Source organism: Microchirus variegatus (assembly GCF_963457635.1).
Source record: "Microchirus variegatus genome assembly, chromosome: 5".
NCBI lineage: Eukaryota > Metazoa > Chordata > Actinopteri > Pleuronectiformes > Soleidae > Microchirus > Microchirus variegatus.
The window spans coordinates 21,440,131-21,459,799 of NC_139806.1; the positions used below are offsets into that span (position 1 = coordinate 21,440,131).

At 38.3% G+C, this 19,669-nt stretch overlaps 1 protein-coding gene across 1 annotated transcript in view; it reads right to left on the reverse strand.

The window, feature by feature from the left end:
- Positions 1-19,669, reverse strand: part of adcyap1r1a (adenylate cyclase activating polypeptide 1a (pituitary) receptor type I) — a gene marked incomplete at both ends in the record, with an annotated part of 32,326 nt that overhangs the window by 6,500 nt on the left and 6,157 nt on the right. Inside the window, 9 exons of the mRNA XM_083889920.1 lie at positions 844-935; positions 1,025-1,094; positions 2,241-2,301; positions 2,706-2,859; positions 4,567-4,699; positions 5,770-5,867; positions 5,947-6,047; positions 7,207-7,317; positions 16,979-17,075. Coding sequence (XP_083746046.1) covers positions 844-935; positions 1,025-1,094; positions 2,241-2,301; positions 2,706-2,859; positions 4,567-4,699; positions 5,770-5,867; positions 5,947-6,047; positions 7,207-7,317; positions 16,979-17,075 — 917 coding nt within the window. The remainder of the gene's footprint in view (positions 1-843; positions 936-1,024; positions 1,095-2,240; positions 2,302-2,705; positions 2,860-4,566; positions 4,700-5,769; positions 5,868-5,946; positions 6,048-7,206; positions 7,318-16,978; positions 17,076-19,669) is intronic.

The following is a 19,669-nucleotide window of genomic DNA, read 5'->3' on the forward strand; positions in this document are numbered from 1 at the left end:
CATAATAAGTTCATTAATGAAAGGTGAGTAATATTCTTTTACAGATTGTTGTTCACACTAAACTGAACCCACAGTATGTTATTGATTTCTATTGTAAACTTTCTTTCAAAACCAGCATATCCACGCACGCACACACACACGCACACACCCCCCCCCCCCCCCCCACACACACAAACACACATTCTTGTACTTGCTGCATACTGAGGACCAGCATTTCCACTTTATAAATCAACACAATTACAAATATCTACTTCATGAATGACATCTACAAAGAACTACTGGTTGCAGTACCATAAAATGTCTGCAGGTGGAGCCCCAGAGCAAAAAGGGCTGGAAAACTTTTTCGATTTTATTTTATTTTTTCCAACATTTTACAAAAACGTCATACTATATTATGTAGACCAAAATTTAAAAAAGAATTTGACAAAAAAAATTTGGTCCAAAATTTGACAAAAACGTCATACTATACTATGTCTTCCAAAATTTGAAAAAAAAATTTGACCCAAAATTTGAAAAAACAAAATTTGGTCCAAAATTTGAAAAAAGAAATTTGATCCAAAATTTGAAAAAAAAAAATTTGGTCTAAAATTTGAAAAAAATAATTTGGTTCAAAATTTGAAAAAAAAAATGATGGTCCAAAATTTGAGACAAAGTCGTCCAAAATTAAAATTTTTGACAAATTGAGTATAGCATGTTATAGCAACCTAAGGAAGTGAAAATTACCTCACTTTGTTGGTTAAAAACCCTCACTGGTCCTCAGTATGCTACAAGTACAAGAACACACACACACACACACACACACACACACACACACACACATTTATTGTCTTCACTGTAACTTACAGGTAAATGCTTGATTCATTCCCTCCGATATCAGGCGACTGCAGCTTCTGCACCAGGATGATAATAATTCCAATGAAGAGGACGAAATTAATCTAAAGGGGAAACAAAATAAAGACATTCTCGTCAGGTGACACGACAGCTAAGCATGAGGCAAAAATTAACATCAAAATCTGACTCATACCATTATAGAGGCCACAACAGGTCCTTTGATGACCCACCAGAGGGCAGTGTTCTCATTTGTATCCCAGCATCTGCAGGAAGAGAAGGGGAGGGGGCACGAGCCTATCAATAATCACCCAGTATGCTCTACTTCACTTTCTCGCTACACTTGGCAACACATGGCGCCCTGCAGTACATCAATCAAGTGGCCATTTGCAGAGTAAGGGAAGGAAGGGTCAGAGGGGAGTGGAGCATTTAAAATGGAGAATACGATTAAATGAGAGAAGAAAGTGGAGATGGGGTCAGATCTATTTAAGAAAAACAGAAAAAATGAAAAAAAAAACCAGGGGAGATTTATTCTCCTATACTTTTCCTAAATAAGATTTATACGTTATACTCTTATATGTTCAAACTGGGGGTGGGGGAAAAAATTTATAAAAAAAAAAAAATTTGAATTTTGAAAAAAAAAAATAATATTATTATTTTTTTTCATTTCTATTTTGAAAAACCACACAAAACACCAGTTTGTGTTATTTGTGTACAGTTTATTTGTGTAACTTCTGGGAGAAAGGCAGCTAAGCTTTTATTTATTTTTATTTGTTTTGAATGAATAAATGTTATGATGTGTGATCACATTATAACATTATCTTACACAAACTGTATTGTTTTGATGCCATAATTTGCCTTAACACACTTTGAGAATCGTAGGAATCGAATCGGTTGAATCGTGAATCAATTTTTGAATCGAATCGTGACCCTAAGAATCGTAATTGTATCGTGATTCACATCCCTAGTTCAAACGTCAAATAAATGTATTTATTCCCTGACAGCAGCTGAAGAAGTAAAAATAAATCATATTTATTTCAAAGTAAGTAAAGTGATGAAGCAGAAATTCTTAATCACTTTACGTTTAACTTTAAAGCTTGATGATTTTTTTTTACGTTTTTCTTGTCTGTTTGCATTATGTTATGTGTGCTGCAGTTTTGTCCCATGTATTATCTTTAATTGTGGTGTACTACAGTATAGAGACCATTGATTGACTGATTGGTAAAAAGTCAGATAAGCAGCGAGACACGCCTATCACAATTAACCAGAGTCCGACAAAACACCTTTGCTCGCTCGATAAATGTACTCCATTAAAGCACTTGAGCAAATTTACCTCCAGTATTTATTATAGATTTCTTTTTTTTTTGCAACTGCTGGAATACGGTACACGACGAGGAAGAGTTCGGACTTACCCAGTGTCATGGAAATGGAGCCTCAGAACTGCCCAGACGGTCACACAAATGGTGGGAGTTCCTGTGATTAATTATTAAAGCAGCAGTCCTCATTAGTCATAGCATGCTTTTAAAAATGCCAACATATGCTACAGTAAAGGACTCGTGTTCTTCAACTCACACTGTATTCTCCTCTTGAGACAGTATTACATTCTGTTATCATAAATGTTAATGATATTGACAGTAAATAAAGATGTACAAGGAACAATAGGACACAATTTATCTCTCATTAGCAAACACATACTCTTAAGGTCTTCATCCCATTGTGTTTTTTCTTGCTCTCTCTTCCTCCCTATCTAGCCATCCTGTCTTAAAATCTAATTTAGTCAAAGACAGGAAGTAGATAACTCAATACTGAAGGTTAAAAATAAACATTAGCGAGGGAGGGACGTTTAAACTCCCCAATAGTGCGAAGCAGCCACTCACCCCATCCTACAATCGTGTACCAGTAGAAGTATCGTCTCTCAGGAAAGAAAGTCTCCACCAGCAGAGTGAACAGATACAGTCCTTCGATGAACAGCCAGAAGTAGTTGGACATGACGCAGTAATGGAAGAAAACCATCACTGCTTTACAAGCCACCTGCACAGAGAAGCACAGAGGCAGACGACGTCAAAGACGAGGAATTCACTCAATCTCTATTTTTGACTTTTTAGAGGATTGAAAGTGTGACACCTCTGCAGTGAGGGTCATTGACAGGCATATAAGAAAAATAAAAAGGCAATATTAGGCACTAAGAAAAGTAAATCAATTAATCAATAAAGACTAGAATAGCTTGACATTTTGGGAACTTGCCTTACCTATATTACATTTGTCTGTAAGGAAAATGCATGTGTGCATTTTGTTGTGTTACTGCAGCCTGATTCTGTCCAAAGCATAGCAGCATCTCCACTGCTCTGTGTGACACACTTTCAGGGATTTTTGGTATAAAAACTGCATCTCACTAGTCACACACTGCTCAGCATATAAGCTCCTATGAAAGTGCAAGATTTCTGATTTGAATATAATACTACCATTAAGTATGTTTGTATAAGTGCATAATAGCCCTAAAATAAAAAAAAACATATTTTATTTTATGTACATTTATTTATATGTATTTAGTTTCTACAAACAGCCTGAAGGAGTGTGTGTTCTGCATTTTTACATTTTGAATCAAAAGGCCACCATGGTTCCATAGCATGTTTGGTAACATGGATGTGGATTTAACTCTTGGCAGCATGTGTAAGCAGTTTGCTGAGGTTCCGACTGTAAAATCCGCCTTTATTTTACTTGCTCACGGCAGTTAATGTCAGAGTGACAAACGTCCTACATCCAGTAAATCAGAGCGTTAACAAAGACTGTTTTCACTGCAGCTGCAACAATCTTACTAGAGCTGATACTGCATTTTCCTCTGTCACATTTTAAATCATCGGACAAATAAAGTATTAAGAGTTTGCCTTCATAAAGTTACTGTTAAATTTCACAGCAAACAGTAAAATAAAAAAAAATAAAAAACCTCCTTCATATCAGATGAGTTCATGAGTCCCTATTTGGAGTGGGGTCAATTTAATACAGCACTGATCTGATTTCCAGTACTACCTACCTATGTAATACAAGGACCTTTGATTGCCATGGCGACAGAGGTAAAGCAGAGGGAATAAAAAAGGGCAAAGTATCCATTGATATGTTAATGGCCCTCTAGTAGAAGATTTCCACTGGCCTTGCTGAAGCTATTAGCGTACCTAATTAGGTTTATTTATCATGTCTGCTTAACAACAGCGAGCAGTGTGTCGTATGCAGACAGTGGCAGAGAGCGTGCTCCGCGTTTGTCACCAGGGACTGTATTAGTCATCTAATTGCGTGTTTACTTTATGTAAAATTTGCATTTGATTAAAGTTCCTTCAAAAGGTTCTCACACATCACTGTGTGAAGCTCAAAGCTCACCCAGTACAAGCCTGTTCAGACTCCATGTTCCGCTGTCTACATGCAGAAAAAAACATTTAATAACCATCTCTGGAAGCAATTAGCCAATAATCTTCGCAACATTTTACTCCACAAACATCACCCGAACCTGCCAGCAATTATTTTGTCCGAGTAAGGATAATTTAGAATAACACTGGCATCATTTTGTAATTATCTGCATCGAATTTGAATTAATGGAATAATCGGCCTTGGGGATAAAGAAGACATTCAGTGCATTCAAACCTTCTCTTTTGATGGCAACCATCGACCGCATTTAGCGCATGAATCATAGAGCCTTTAAATAACCACGCGGTGCGCATGTATATAAATGCGTCGGCGTGTACTGACTGTGTGCTCAAAGCAGTGGTCGCTGTCTTCCTGAGCGTACAGCACTCCGTCCTTGATGAAGACCGAGATGGCTCTCAGCATGAAGGACACAAACAGATTCATGTGAATGAAGTTGCGTGTGCAGTGAAGTTTCCTGCCATGAGACAAGAAAAGAAAAAACTAAATTAGAGAGAGATATCCAATCTTATCTTGTTTTCACAGCACGAACTGAGGCAGAGTTTAAAAATGGAAGTGGGACAAAGTGAGTCACAGGATTGTCATTATGATTTCACCTGATGTTTTAACTAGAATTTTACTGCCTCGCAGCATAGATCGAACATACAGGTTTAAAAACTGTACTTTCAGATGAGCTTAATATAATCAGAGGGACTAGAAATAAAACTAAATATATTAAGGATATTTTTAGATAAAGAGGAGCAAGTTCAAATACTTTGGCAGAGTGTTTTCACCTGGTATGAGACTTTATTTTCTCCTCATCAATAGTCTGCCAATTATATTTCTTTGATTAAACTCAAGAAGTCATTCCTGCACTCAGCACCACACGCCTGCTTATTTCTGTCATTACCGCTGTTAATCTCGATCACGACCTCTACTTTTCAAACATCTCGTCTGACACCCTGATGAGTAAGATTTAATTAAAACGGCAATCGGTCAATATAACAACTTAAGTCAGGTCCTAACAACCACAATGCTTACAGAGACACAGATGAAATAATGTGATTAAATATAGTAAAACTTTCCAGTAATGAATAGTCTTGATTTAAGCAAATATGACAGACAAAGTCAGACTAACATAATCAACAATCAAACTGACTAAAAATGTGTATAGAAACCATTTTGATAAGACATTTGATGCCTTATATTGTGCCTTTCGACTCCTCCCTCTCTAGAGGCCACAGTGGCTGATCCACATATTTGGTTTAGCTGAGATTTTTATGCCAGATCTCCATTCCTGACGAACCCTCCCATTTATCTGTGGTTGGGATCGGCACAAGGAGTACAATGGATGCGGATGGGATCAATTTAGTGTGTCTGATTAACATTGAGCAAAGGAGAAGATACCTTGACTCCAACCAGCAACCTTATCATCACAAGCCAAGTTCTCTTTCCACTGCCCATTTTAACGTACAATAGTTAGTTTTTAGTTATTCAAATGGTCAAAAACTATATATAAACATGCTGAATTCAAACCTGGATACTCACCTGAATCTGCAGAGAATGACCATGGCTGTGGTCAGAGACACCAGTGATGTGCTGTAGCCAACAGTGTACAGAGCCTTGACTGACGCGTAATACATGTCCTAAAGGTTGCAGAAAGAGCATGAGTCTGGCATGACTGTATTATGGACATGAACGTATGTGAGGCGAAAGATGACGCACGGGTTTGGTGGTGTTGTCATAGGAGAAGCACACATCCACATAGTGAGGGAAGGGTTCGGACCAGCCCTCCTCCGTGCAGTTACGACTGACCCTCCCCATCTCTGCACAGCAAAAAAACAAAAACAATCCTCAACTGGATAGAACCATCCAATCGTCCATTCACTTTCTACCGCTTTAACCTCCACATGAGGGTTGCTATGGGCTGCTGAATGTAAAAATGAAGTCACACTTTTCTAGCGGACATATTTTGAATTTTTACCTCACTTTCCTCACATTTAGCTAATTTTCTTCACATTTGAGGTACATATTAAATGGTGAATCTAACTGGCAAAATCTAAATGCTAAATCTTCATCTAAATGCTACATCTAAATCTAAATGTTAAATATAAATGTTAAATCTTTATCTAAATGCTAAATCTAAATATTACATCTAAATCTAAATGCTAAATCTAAATACTAAATGTTAAATTTGAATCTAAATGTTACATCTAAATCTATATGCTAAATCTAAATACTAAATCTAAATGTTAAATGCTAAATCTAAATGTTAAATCTAAATATAAATGTTAAATCTAAATCTAAATGTTTAGAAAATATGCAAATAGCCCACGCCTGTCAGTGTGTACAGACTCATAGATGTATAATAAAATCTGGATAGAGCACCGCCCCCTCCTTGAACACAATTTTTACATGGTGGCCAGTCTGGGTACTGCAACAATAAATCCCATGGTGCCCAAAAAGGAATTGACCACAATAGTAAAAGAGACGCCTGTATAAGTGTCCACAGGACACCTCGAGACATGGTCACAGGCTTTTATAGATCTTTAAATTCTATATTTTTAATTCATGGAGTATTCATATTCATATATTCATATTTGAAATTTTAAGCATTTAAATTTAGATTTGCCAGTTGGATTCACCATTTAATTTGTACCTCAAATGTGAAGAAAATTAGCCAAATGTGAGAAAAGTGAGGTAAAAATTCAAAATATATCAGCTAGAGAAGTGTGACTGAATTTTTACATTCGGCACCCCATAGGTTGCAGAGCTGCTGGTGCCAATCCAAGCAGGATGAAAGGTGGGGGATACACGCTGGACAGGGCGCCACCCAACACACTCAGACAAACAACCATTCACCTAAGGACAATTTATGGAGTCTGCATGTTTTTTTTGGACATATGGGAAGAAACCAGAGAACCCAGAGAAAACTGGCAACAGGGTTAGCCACATGTGGCACAGTCTTTTTTTTATTTCACTCACCATCTTCAGGACTCATGAAATCATGGAAGAGCTCTGGACAGTTGACCACCACAACTTCGCCAATACTGGCCGCCTGCCAGCAGGTCAGGTTGTCCCACATCCATGGACACGCTGAGGGACAGACGAGGAGAGAAAGACAAACATATGAATTCAGCGTGAAGCTCTCACACAGCAACCTGTGTTTGCGTTTGTGACAGAGAGGAAACGATACCGACACTAATTCAATCCAAAGAAGAGGTGAAATAAATTGAATTTGCTCTAATTGAATCAGAGATAATAGCATTTCATTTCCAACAATAACTAATATTTACATGACACCCACATGAAACAAACTACTTCTAACATAAAAGCTGCTTTATTTCCCATTCTGCTCACTGAGATCAGATTAACAGGAAGAGGTGGTGTGGTTTCTTTGGGAACACTTTTTTTTCTAAACAGCAACAGAATATAAGCATCAGCACCTTTATACCTCAATTTAGAGTTTGGTTTGAATTAATTTGAATTATTATCTCTTAATGGACTCTCAAAAACTCACAAGAGAAAGTCTCATAGTTTTTTAATGACTAAATACTCGACTGCAGCAAAAAGCAACAGAAAACACTGCAACAACAGAAGTGATGGGATAACCACAGGAGTTCGGATGTGGGTGGGTGAAGTGAAACTTGCTGTTAAGCTTTATATTTCTGAGGGGAGGCTCAGTACATTATAAAGTAATGCGTGTGAATCTGCACTGTCATCTGTTTTATATTGTCTTATTTTATTATATACAATTGCTTGAACTTGTTTACAGCATGTGCACTAATTCTTGTTGTTGTTTGTTCAGTGTTTCTTTCGTCCCTAAAGATATAAATATCTTGACCAAAAGAGCTCACTATTTACTTAATATTTACAATTCATTTAAAATATCCACCCATCCATTATCTACTGCTTTATCCTCCACCGGAGGGTCGCGGGGTGTGCTGTGTACGGTGGCCGACAGGGGCAAACGCACTGCAAACCCCCAAAACAACAGCAAATAACAAAACACCAGCAAATAAAACGTCTATCTATTTATCAAAACTAAAATAAAATAAATAAAATCTACAAGGCTTTGTTGAGAATAAATACAACAGTGAAATCAAATCAATCACAACAAGACAATAAAGGCAAGGTTACAATGGAGGTATCCTTTCTAAATGACGAGATGTTATATTCCCTTTGAGGTCTTTTGTATATGTGTATATGTGCACTGGAAAAGTTTAAATAAACTTCTTAAAAAAAAAAAAGTTTTGGCCCAACACTGCGATTCAACAGGTTGGTCGAAGACCTGCACGACAGCGACCCCCACAGACCCGGAGCACTTCCATTTTGTTACTTGCTGGTGTTTTGTTATTTGCTGGCATTTTGTTATTTGCTGGCGTTTTGTTACTTGCTGGTGTTTTCTTATTTGCTGGTGTTTTGGGGTTTGCAGTGCGTTTGCCCCTGTCGACCACCGTAGCTGTGCCTATTCCAGCTGACATAGGGCGATAGGTGGGGTACACCCTGTACAGTTCAGTTTAAATATGTGTCATACATATACAAAATATATATAAAAAAATAAAGACAAAAATCATTTCAATTAAAACCAATGCCGATGAAGTTCAGAATAAACCCTGTTAAGGGTTTGCCACCTTCTTTCAGAAGATATTGAAGAAACAGCAGGTAGAGTTTAAGGGAAATGTGTATGAAAAGGTGAATCTTTGTATCAATTAAAATATTAGGTATGAGCTGATACGATACTCATCGGTCCAATACTAGTTGAAATTACTGGATCGGCAATCAGACATATACAATCTGATACAATCCAAAAACTGTATCTCATGCTTCACTATGCACAGAATGTAAAAAATAAAAATAAAAACAGATCGATCCTGGCACAATTTTTTTTGTATTGTATGTTTTTGGGTAACATCTACGTGCAGTAGTACGGACTGACTTCACGTCTGTCTGTGCAGGGAGTGGATCCCTCACCTGTGCTTCTCCCTAAGGTTTTATTGGTTTGTTTCCCTGGTTGTTTTTTCCTTACCCTGGTCGAGGGTCTAAGGACAGAGGATGTTACCAACCATGTGAAGCCCCGTGACACAAACTGTGTCTTGTAATTGTAGGCTATACAAATATAATTTGATTTGATTTGACTATTACAATACTATAAAAACGCACATCTGCTGCTTCTCCATTTATCTATTTACCAGCACATACTTGTGTATTTTGTGTTTTGTTTTTTTGTTTGTTTTTTTAACAATTGTTTTCCACATTTTTTTTTACCCTTCGCTTATATTTTATATGTGACCTATGTGTCGTAAATTGCACAGTCTGGATGACAGACTTTAATTTTGTTGTACTATGTGCAATGACAATAAAAAAATAATTAACAGTCATGTTGTGGGTTGTTTGTTGAAAAGAAAATGTGTTACACAGTTGGTTAATTATGTCTTTGAAATAGTTTGAAAAGGAAGTGTTGTTTACATCTTTGAAAATAGTAAAATTATTTATAATCCATATCGAGTTTAAGATATCGATATCTGACACAATAACTGGTATTGTGCCATCCCTAAAAAGTATTCTGTTCTGACACTGAACAAAAATAATCTTTAAATTGAAAAGAGAGAAAAGAGAAAAAAACACCTACTAATACATGTATCTATATATCACTTTAAAAAGGTACTCAAATGAACTTTACTCAATTAAAAAAAAGATCACACCAGTTGATACAGAGTTCAGTATCACAAAGCAAATAGTGATTCAAATTGGGTATGAGAGGCCGTTTGAGAAATAATTTAGTCTTGTGCTCACGTTACATCATACTCTCTCACAAACACTATCTACTGATAGTGTTTGTGAGAGAGTATGATAGTGTTTGTGAGAGAGTATGATAGCGTTTGTGAGAGAGTATGATAGTGTTTGTAAGAGAGTATGATAGTGTTTGTGAGAGAGTATGATACGAGAGTATGATAGTGTTTGTAAGAGAGTATGATAGTGTTTGTGAGAGAGTATGATACGAGAGTATGATAGTGTTTGTCAGAGAGTATGATAGTGTTTGTAAAAGAGTATGATAGTGTTTGTGAGAGAGTATGATAGTGTTTGTGAGACAGTATGATAGTGTTTGTGAGAAAGTATAATAGTGTTTTTAAGAGAGTATGATAGTGTTTGTGAGAGAGAATGATAGTGTTTGTAAGAGAGTATGATAGTGTTTGTGAGAGTATGATAGTGTTTGTGAGACAGTATGATAGTGTTTGTAAAAGAGTATGATAGTGTTTGTGAGAGAGTATGATAGTGTTTGTGAGACAGTATGATAGTGTTTGTGAGAGAGTATGATAGTGTTTGTGAGAGAGTATGATAGTGTTTGTGAGACAGTATGATAGTGTTTGTGAGAGAGTATGATAGTGTTTGTGAGACAGTATGATAGTGTTTGTGAGAGAGTATGATAGTGTTTGTGAGACAGTATGATAGTGTTTGTGAGACAGTATGATAGTGTTTGTGAGACAGTATGATAGTGTTTGTGAGAGAGTATGATGTAACATGAGCACAAAACTGAATTATTTCTCAAACGGCCTCTCATAATGAGGTGTAGTTTGAGACAATGAGGAAGCATTTCTGATCTTATTCTGAACAATAACAAATCACTACAGAAATGATAGTAATGGAGGTTTGATTACATCAGTTAAATTGGGTAAAATCCAACCACTGCCATCACAAAGAGGCAGAAACCATATTTCACTTAACCCACCTCGATGTCTTTGTTTTGATCTCTCTCTGTTCATCTGCCTAAATCAGCTAAATTAGCTGACTCATGGTGACTACATCTCTCACCGCCTTTATTTTCCATGATGATCACAGCTTTGATTCTTTTTTTCTGTCTCTGTCTTTCTGATTCCTTGTCCTTTATCCTCGGCACCTCCCTGTCCCTCCCCGCTTCATCTCACCATCTCTCTAGTTTTATGCATGGGTGGTTTTATAGTGCTGCAGTGGCAGGTACAAATCTGATTCACTCACATGCATTTTGAATGTTTGTGTGTGTGTGTGTGTGTGTGTGTGTGCACTTCTCTGTATATGTGATTGCGTATCTGAACCTACACATGCATGTGTGCATGTTTTCAGGCCTTTCTCTTTTCTGCTTGGCTCTTTAATCTGTTTTGGTTCTGTCTGCTGAGCCGGACACAAAGCCAATTACCTTTTAAAGGGCAAATCGGAGCCAAATGAGCTGCACTGAGCTACAGAGGTAACTGACTTAATAAATCGCTCTGTCTGCATCACTGCTCATCTCACACAGGACCACCTTCACTGGGCTGCAAAGACACTGAATCATCCTCATACAGCTGCACATTCAGTGTACGAGAGGTGATATCTTCCATACAAATGCAAGCCAAAAACAGAAAATAATCCATTAATTGATTAATTGATCCTCTACTTCTTTATCATCCACATGAGGGTCGCAGGTCACTGGAGGAAAGTGGACACAGGGTGAAACGCGTGGTACACACTGGACAGGTCATTTTATTATTTTGTAAATGTGAATGTGGAGGTAATGATTATAATCTTCATTACAAACTAATGTGCTGAATATTTTTCTATTTTAATAGCCTGATCATTAAGTGTCAGAAAATAGTGAAATAGTGAATGTCACAATGACTCTCAGACAAGATATTAAATGGGGGTAGCTGGTGGTTTGAGTCTGTGTGGAGTTTGTATGTTCTTCTAGTTTCCTACCTCAGTCCAAACACATGCAGATTGGGTAGAAGCTCACACCCTGGACAGTTCGCCAGTCCATTACAGGGCCACACATAGAGACCAACAACCATTCACGCTCACAATCACAGCTATGGTCAATTTACCTAATCCCCATTATTGCATGTTTTTGGACTGTGGGAGGAAGCCCACTCACACACAGGGAGAACATGCAAACTCCATGCAGAAAGGCCCTTGTTCAAACCAGGTCTTGAACCCGGTTGTCTTCTTGCTGCAAAGGCAAGAGAACTAAACACTATACCAACCATGTGGCCCTGGTTTGAGAGTGACTTAATATTTGTTAGTCTTGTCTCTGCCTCTGCCCATGATCAGCTAGGGTTGGCTTTTGTGACTCTTAAAGAGTAAGCAGTATAGATAATATATGGGTGTAAAATACAGGAAACAGAGAACTCATCTAACAAACTCTTGCCTAAAACCTTTTTTACCAAACATTGTTTACTATCAGTGGACTGATTGATTAACTAAATAGTTGCTTTAAATTAGATTTTGTTGTCCTTTTTAATATAGGTGAAAAGGGAATTCAGGTGCCAATTTAATCAAAGTTGTTTTCAATTACAGCGGGAGAAAGTGTCAAATGAAGATGGTTTATTTCTGGAAGACGACAAAACTGCATTTTGGAAACAACAAATCATTTTGCAGTTGTGCAAATGGGGCTCGGTGCATAATAATGATGTTGCAATTTCGTACTGGGCAACAAATTAATCTGTAATTAAGAATAGAACTAGTAAATCATGAAATATGATTCGAGAAATTAAAGTTGATGAATCAGAACAAGGACAAATTTCCAAACCACCTCTTAATTACCATTTCCCTGTCCTCATTTTTCTCTTACATTGCTTTTTCCTCAAGCTCCGTGTTGGATTTCTGCAAATCAGGCAAACCCTCTTATCTCTTTTTTGAGGATTTGCTGTCAGCAGAAACACTGGCTGGATCATTTATTTTTAGGGTGGGAGTAGATGTCAGATAAGGAGGGACAACACTTGCAGCTATAATGTCCCAAAACAAATTGTAATAACAATGCAAATTTCATCTGAAACCCAATGATACACTCCATCAAAGCCACTATATAGCATCAGGCTTTGTAAAAAAACATACAAACACATTAAAAGATCGCAGGTAGTCTGCAGGGAAATGTCAAGGCCGACCTTTAGGATGAAAAATGAGCTGAACTAAGAGCTTTTAAAACAGGTTATCTCACACACTGATGCCTCTGTTTTAACAAAACACACAGTTTAAATTTAGGACATTTTCCGGATTCACTTTCACTGTAGTTCAGAAATAGGCAGAGAAAAGGTCACTGCACCAGGAGGTTTTTTTACTCATCATCAGCCCAAGCCCACTATTGACTATTATTGATATCAATGTAACATTATTAACTGTATAATGTTACAGTATTTAAAGTTGTGTTCTTTACACCAAAACAGTGTCACTTTTTAAACGTAGAGGGCAGTACTCTCGTATTTATTTGCACTTTCATATTCAAAGTGAAGCACTAAGAGTGGTGATACTGAATTTGAATTAAACCAGTTAAATCACTTTTCTTTTTCTTTTTTTACTTACTGCCGTGACTTTGTTTTATACACGACATACAAACGCGTGCTTAGTGACTTGTAAAGCATTTGTTTTCATTTTAACTGAATCATTACAATCTGTAAATTAAAAGTATTTGTTCAATACTTCCTCCATGACTGGAGCACAGACTTTGTCTGTCACTGGACTGAAATACCAGGTACTACCACTAATGGAAAAACAACCGTGCCGTTCCGAGGCGGAATTCTGATATTCACTTGCCTATAGAGTAGGTGCAGCTGTTTTGATAATGCAGAATAACAGTTATTGCACCACCATCCTCCTCTCTGTTGGTCCATTGTGCAATCACACAGTCACTTTCTGTTGACCACATCTCATTTTAAACATCTGCTCTTTAAAGAGTGTGGGCGATGGACGGGAAAATGACAAATGTGTGGGTTTTAAATTGGCAAAGGCGCTCGGTGCCCCTCTTGTGTTTCATGTCTTTTTTTTATTTTTCCCTTTTTCACATAGCTTCATCCCTTTCAGCGAAGCCGTGAGTCACAGTGCAGTCTGGGAGATGCAGTCTGCTGCACAACTTTTGAGCAGCAGGAGGCCTGCAGCAGTTGCTAATGAAAGCCACAAGCCATAGCCAAGAAAATAATTGCTTCCAGGAATCACATGGCAAAGATTCCTTTGTTTTTTTGATAGAGGGACGTGTGGGAGAAATGTGAACGCAGCTCAGCGTGACATTACAGGCAGACATTTGGTTTGTCAGCGGCTTATCAGTAGATGGCTGTCTGTTCTGCATATCAGCCCGGCAAGGTGGTGTTTTTGTAATATGAACATGTCATCCTTACATGTCTCTCTGTGACCTTTTCATAACTGACTGGATAAGCTGAACAATACCAGACTGCTGAGTATTAAGAAGAAAGAACCCTGGTTTTAATTGATTCCAGGAAAATTGCACTTTATTAATCTGACCGGTTCCTGAGCAAACAAAGAAGAATACATTCAGTCTCAGCAGGAGAGCCATGACAGGTGGTGGCATGAACTGAGAAAATGTAATAACAACAATAACAGTAACAACAGACTATATAGTACTATTCTTAACAACGTTTTAAAGTGCTAAACAGTTAAAATGGAGTGAGGTTAACAAGAAATAGTTAAACTGTTTAAAACCAACACACAGTTGATTAAAAGTACATGAGCACACTTAAAGGTGCATTATGTAATAAATCAAAAGCAACTGTCACAGAGACTCAGGAATAATGTTCATATAACAAACTAAACTCACCAACAACAACAGTACAGCCAAAATATTTGCATTAAAAAAATATTTTGCAGACCGCAAATCATGTTTATGTTTAGAAATCATGTTTTGGCATGTGGCGCCACCTACCGCCGTCTACCAATCATTGCATTCAGTAGAGTCTCTGCTGCCGAGCAACCACGGGTTGCCAGTTACGTCAAAAAACAAACCTAATCGTATCAGGTGAGCACCTGAAACGTTTTTTTTTTTTTTTTTTTCATGTCCCTTTAGGGGCTCCGTAGTATTTCGAATTTGAATGTAGTAACCGTTTTTGGCCACATTCTTACATATGGCACCTTTAAAATGTGTGAATATTGAAGGGTAACTAAACCCGCTTTCCTGAAGCTAACTGTGCCCCAAAAAATGCCAAGAAGTGGGATGAGAGCTGGAAGAAGTGGAGGAGAGGAGTGAGGTGCTCAGTGAGTCAAGCTCCTAAATCTCTTACACTGCTCTTCCAGCAGTGGAGAGAGAAAGATAACGAAGCACAGCTCCGCGGTTTATAAAAGGGGGAGGAGTCTGGGACAACAAGCCTAGTGCTTTTTGAAGGAAGGTGACAGGAAGCCAGTGGCAAAATAGCTGGTATTTGACCGGAGAGGCAGTAGAGACACTGATTTTTTTAATAACAATATGCATAATATTAATAGTTTACAATAATATGTGAATATTTAGAAATAAAAAAAACAATTCAGTATTTAACACAATTTAATTGTACTTTTTTCTTTCTTTCTTTCTTTTTTCAATCCAGACACCAGGTAACGTTTGTCAGTGCATGTGGCGTACAGATCACACTGAAGCACCAGATGTGTTGAGTGATGTTAGACAAACAACGTCACTCAACTGCTTGCCCCTTTAGATGGAAAGTTTCACTTTAACCCATTGACGCCCGGAAAGCATTGCTGCTTTTCTACCATTAAACTTTTTTTCTACCAGGGGTGAAAGTGGATTTACCTGCAGATGCCACAGTGCTGTAAGCACTATCACCGTCACATGTGAAGCAGAGTGTTACAGTCATTACAGTCTGTTCTTGTTCTTCACACTCCATCAGGACTAAATCAAGGCACTGACACAAGTTGATATTACTTTATTGTCTTACTGTTTTAATTGAAAATAGTTATTCACTTTACTTTTACAGTTGTGATGGTGTATCTAAATAAACTCTATACTTTTTGAAATGTGTTCCTATCTGCTACAGAAGCTGAGAAATCATTTTAGTCAGCATTGACCCTCAGGTTTTAGAAGCTGGACTGATGGACGCGCAGATAAGAGCACAGCTGTGTGCAGATTATGCAGCAAGGACTTTGCATTGCTGAAGAAATCACTTCAACGCTAAACATTTAGCAGCAAGCACTGACGCTAGAGTTAACGCTAAAGATCGACACAGAGCAAAGATGAGGAAGTCCACATTGACACGTTGGGTGGATGACGCTGTCATCTTTCTCCTGCACAGAGCACTTTCTCAGCAGGAGAAATTGAGGGTGTGAGTCAATATACAGTATTTAATAAAATGGAAATCTACTTTTAATCTCGTAAATCTGCAACTTTTTTCCTGAAATATTTCACCCCTCCCCTGGCCTGTAATTGCTTTTTTCTCATACTTGGCCCTAATACGCCGTTGTATCTTCTTGTGTTATAATACAAAGCTATAATATTGATTTAAAATAATTTAAAATTCAGTTCATTGCGATTAATTAATTGCAAAGCCCCCAGTTAATCAGATAATTTTTTTTCTTTAAATCAGGTCCCAACACTAGTTAATGACAATACTATGGCATGATTCATGATGTCAGAGGGAACGGACATTTTTACATCATTATTCTCATTTTCATTCGACAAAAACTTATTTCAAATGATTATTGTGTGATATGTTTGGAGATCTGTGAGAAACAAAGATGTTATCTTTGAATAACATGTGTATAGATCAAAACAATAATTCATCTAAAATGATGACATTTGACACATTTTGGCTTTAACAAATATTGCCCCTCCTGTCATTTGAAACCTGCAGTAGGCCGCAATGCAGTTTGGATAACATTTCGAACATTTTTCAGCCCTTATTACTACATACTCAAATACTGGTTTTCACTTGAAGAAAGTGGGTTTGGTTACACTTTAAAAAACAATTGACACTACATAATGTAAGAACACACACACTCGTGTGTAACCCGTAATAATATATCCTCTTCTTACCTAAATCCATGTCATCGCTGGGGATGTGCAGCACGATCCTCTCCATGCATTTCTCATGCTCACGTTTGATTATGCAGTGCTCAGATTCTGAGGCCACCTGAAGAAAAGACAAGACCAAGAACAGTGTCACACTTCATAATCATACTACTGTGCAAAAGCCTAAATAAGCAAGATCTATGACTTAAACACAGCCACAGTAAAATGATACATGGACACTTGTAGATTGAAGGTGCATTATGTAATAAATCTAAAGCAACAGGCTGTAAAATCCTCCTAAGATGTCACAGATGCTCAGGAGTAATATTCATTAAACATACTGAACTCACCAACAAAAACAGTACAGCCAAAATATTCACATTAAAATAATATTTTGCGGACCGAAAAGTTATGTTTATGTTTTGAAATTATGTTTTGGCATGAGGCGCCACCTACTGCCGTCTACCAATCATTGCAGTGAGTAGAGTCTCAGCTGCTGAGCAACCACTGGCTGCCAGGTACGTCCGAGCTACAATGGCAAAGAAAACGAAACCTAAAAGACCTCGGTATGAATGTCAAAAGCGCGAGGATAAAGTTTGCGGCAAAGCGAGGGTCTATATAGGACATGCTTTTGAACGGTGGAGAGAGTTGAAAGCTGAGAAGAATTTCAAAACGGATGCAGAATTGGCTACTTCTTCTTATATTTTGAACTGCCGAGTTCTGTTTTGAACTGTTCCCTCGGTTTTGGAGGTCCGTGCTCTCGGATTTGGGACCGTTTGGCTGGCACGGAGCACCACCGCAGCAGCCGCCGCAAAGCCCCCCCGCTCTGGACCAACACAATCCACACGCCTGTTTGTGTCATCTGAACCGCCGGTAAGAGCACACTCACAGAGCGTGGAGAACAGCGGTGGTGTTTGCTCGAACACGCCCGCTACGCCATTCCGGGAAGCTCGGTGACGGTTCAGATGACACAAACCTGCGTGTGGTTTGTGTTGGTCGAGCAGTTAACAAACCCGAGAGCACGGATGTGGCAGTGGGGAGTGGTGAAGGTAGCGTGATCAGACGGCTGGACAGAATCCGGTTATCAGTCAGCTATATTAGCATGTTTATAACCTGGTTCTGCTGGCTCGCAGACACAGAGAGAGAGAGACATAAATGGAGGGAGAGACTCATGGACAGAGAGGAGCGCAGGAACAGCTGTTTTCATTTTTTTACCGTATTGCTGACAATAAACGATCTATTTACACAAACAACACCGTCTCTCCGTCCTTCCCAAACGAACTGTGTCTGGACCCAGCCTACTGTAAGCGACCAGAACCAGATTACGAACGTGCTTATGTCGCCGACTGATTACCTGATTCTGATCACCGGCTGAGCCTCTCCTCCAGCAGCCGCTGCCTTCACTGCACAACGGATTTCCAAAACTGAGGGAACAGTTTAGAAATCTGAGAGAACTGAGGGAGACTTAGCCAAATTTGAGTCCTCTTTAGGTCTTTGCATGCATATCATTAAAATATATAACGTTATAAAAGGGGAGGCAAAAATTAAGGACAGTTCTGTCAAATATCCTGCATAACATTATTCCCTAGTCAACAGCTAATGTTACCATAAATTATAATACATCTGGATCTTTACTGAGAGAACAGAATTGTGTGTCTTAGAGCCACTCATTTATGATAAAACGCTCGCCAAAGTCGCGCCTCGCTGACGGAGGACACGCTGCTCTGGCAACATCGACTCTGGAGTGGGAGGTGGGAGGCACCGTGGTGTTTTGATTTTGAGTGTAGTAACTGTTTTTGGCCACATTGTTACAGATGGTGCCTTTAACCCTCAATCATTCAGTTCTCCAAATATCATTGAATCAGAACCAAACTGGATTTGTAGATTTCCTGAAGATTTCTCACCTTTTAGCCAACAACTGATTATTTACACAAGCACCAATATTATGAGTAATTTGGAGTTCTAGTTCTGTCTTCCTGCTGATGTAAGTCCAATATTCAGTGTTTTTAGCTATAGTTTAGGTCACTCTCATTTCCACTGAGGAATTGAGGAAAGCATCTGTCATTTTAGTGGATAACTTCTTTACTTTTTGTACCATTTGTTGTTTTGGTTAAGTGCCTCCTTCACTGGTGTAGTTTTCAGCCGCAGCAGTGACCTGTCAGCCCAGCACAAGCCAGACAACTGATGCATGATGACTCCACATGACAGAAAGCCCTCAAGTGGTTTAATTGAATTCACATTAAAATTACAAATGAAATGTGAAAACAAACTTTAGATGACTCCTCCTCCTGCACAATGAGGGCCACAGTTCTTACCAATCAAATAGGATTTTGAGATAAGCTTAGTTGTGTTTTTATTTGTTGGTTGATTTGTTGAGTGACTCAAAAGTCAGACAAGAGAGAAAACACTTTGGAGCAACTGCTTTCTCCCTTTGTGGTGGAGTCAGGTAAAATATTTACCCAGAGTTACCGTGTCAACTTCTCTGTAAATCCCCTTTTCCCCAGTCTCTGCTTACTTGAAACTTCATCCTTTCACTCTCACTGTGCTATAATGCAAAGCTATAATTTGTATTTCCCAGTCCTGTGAACCATGGCAACCTCTTCACTCCATCTCTCTGCTCTCTAATATGTATTCACTTCAGGCCTCACTGCCTTGATAAGATGGGCCATGAAGGCGACTGCTAAGATGTCCTAAGATTCACTTTCTTTTGCTCTC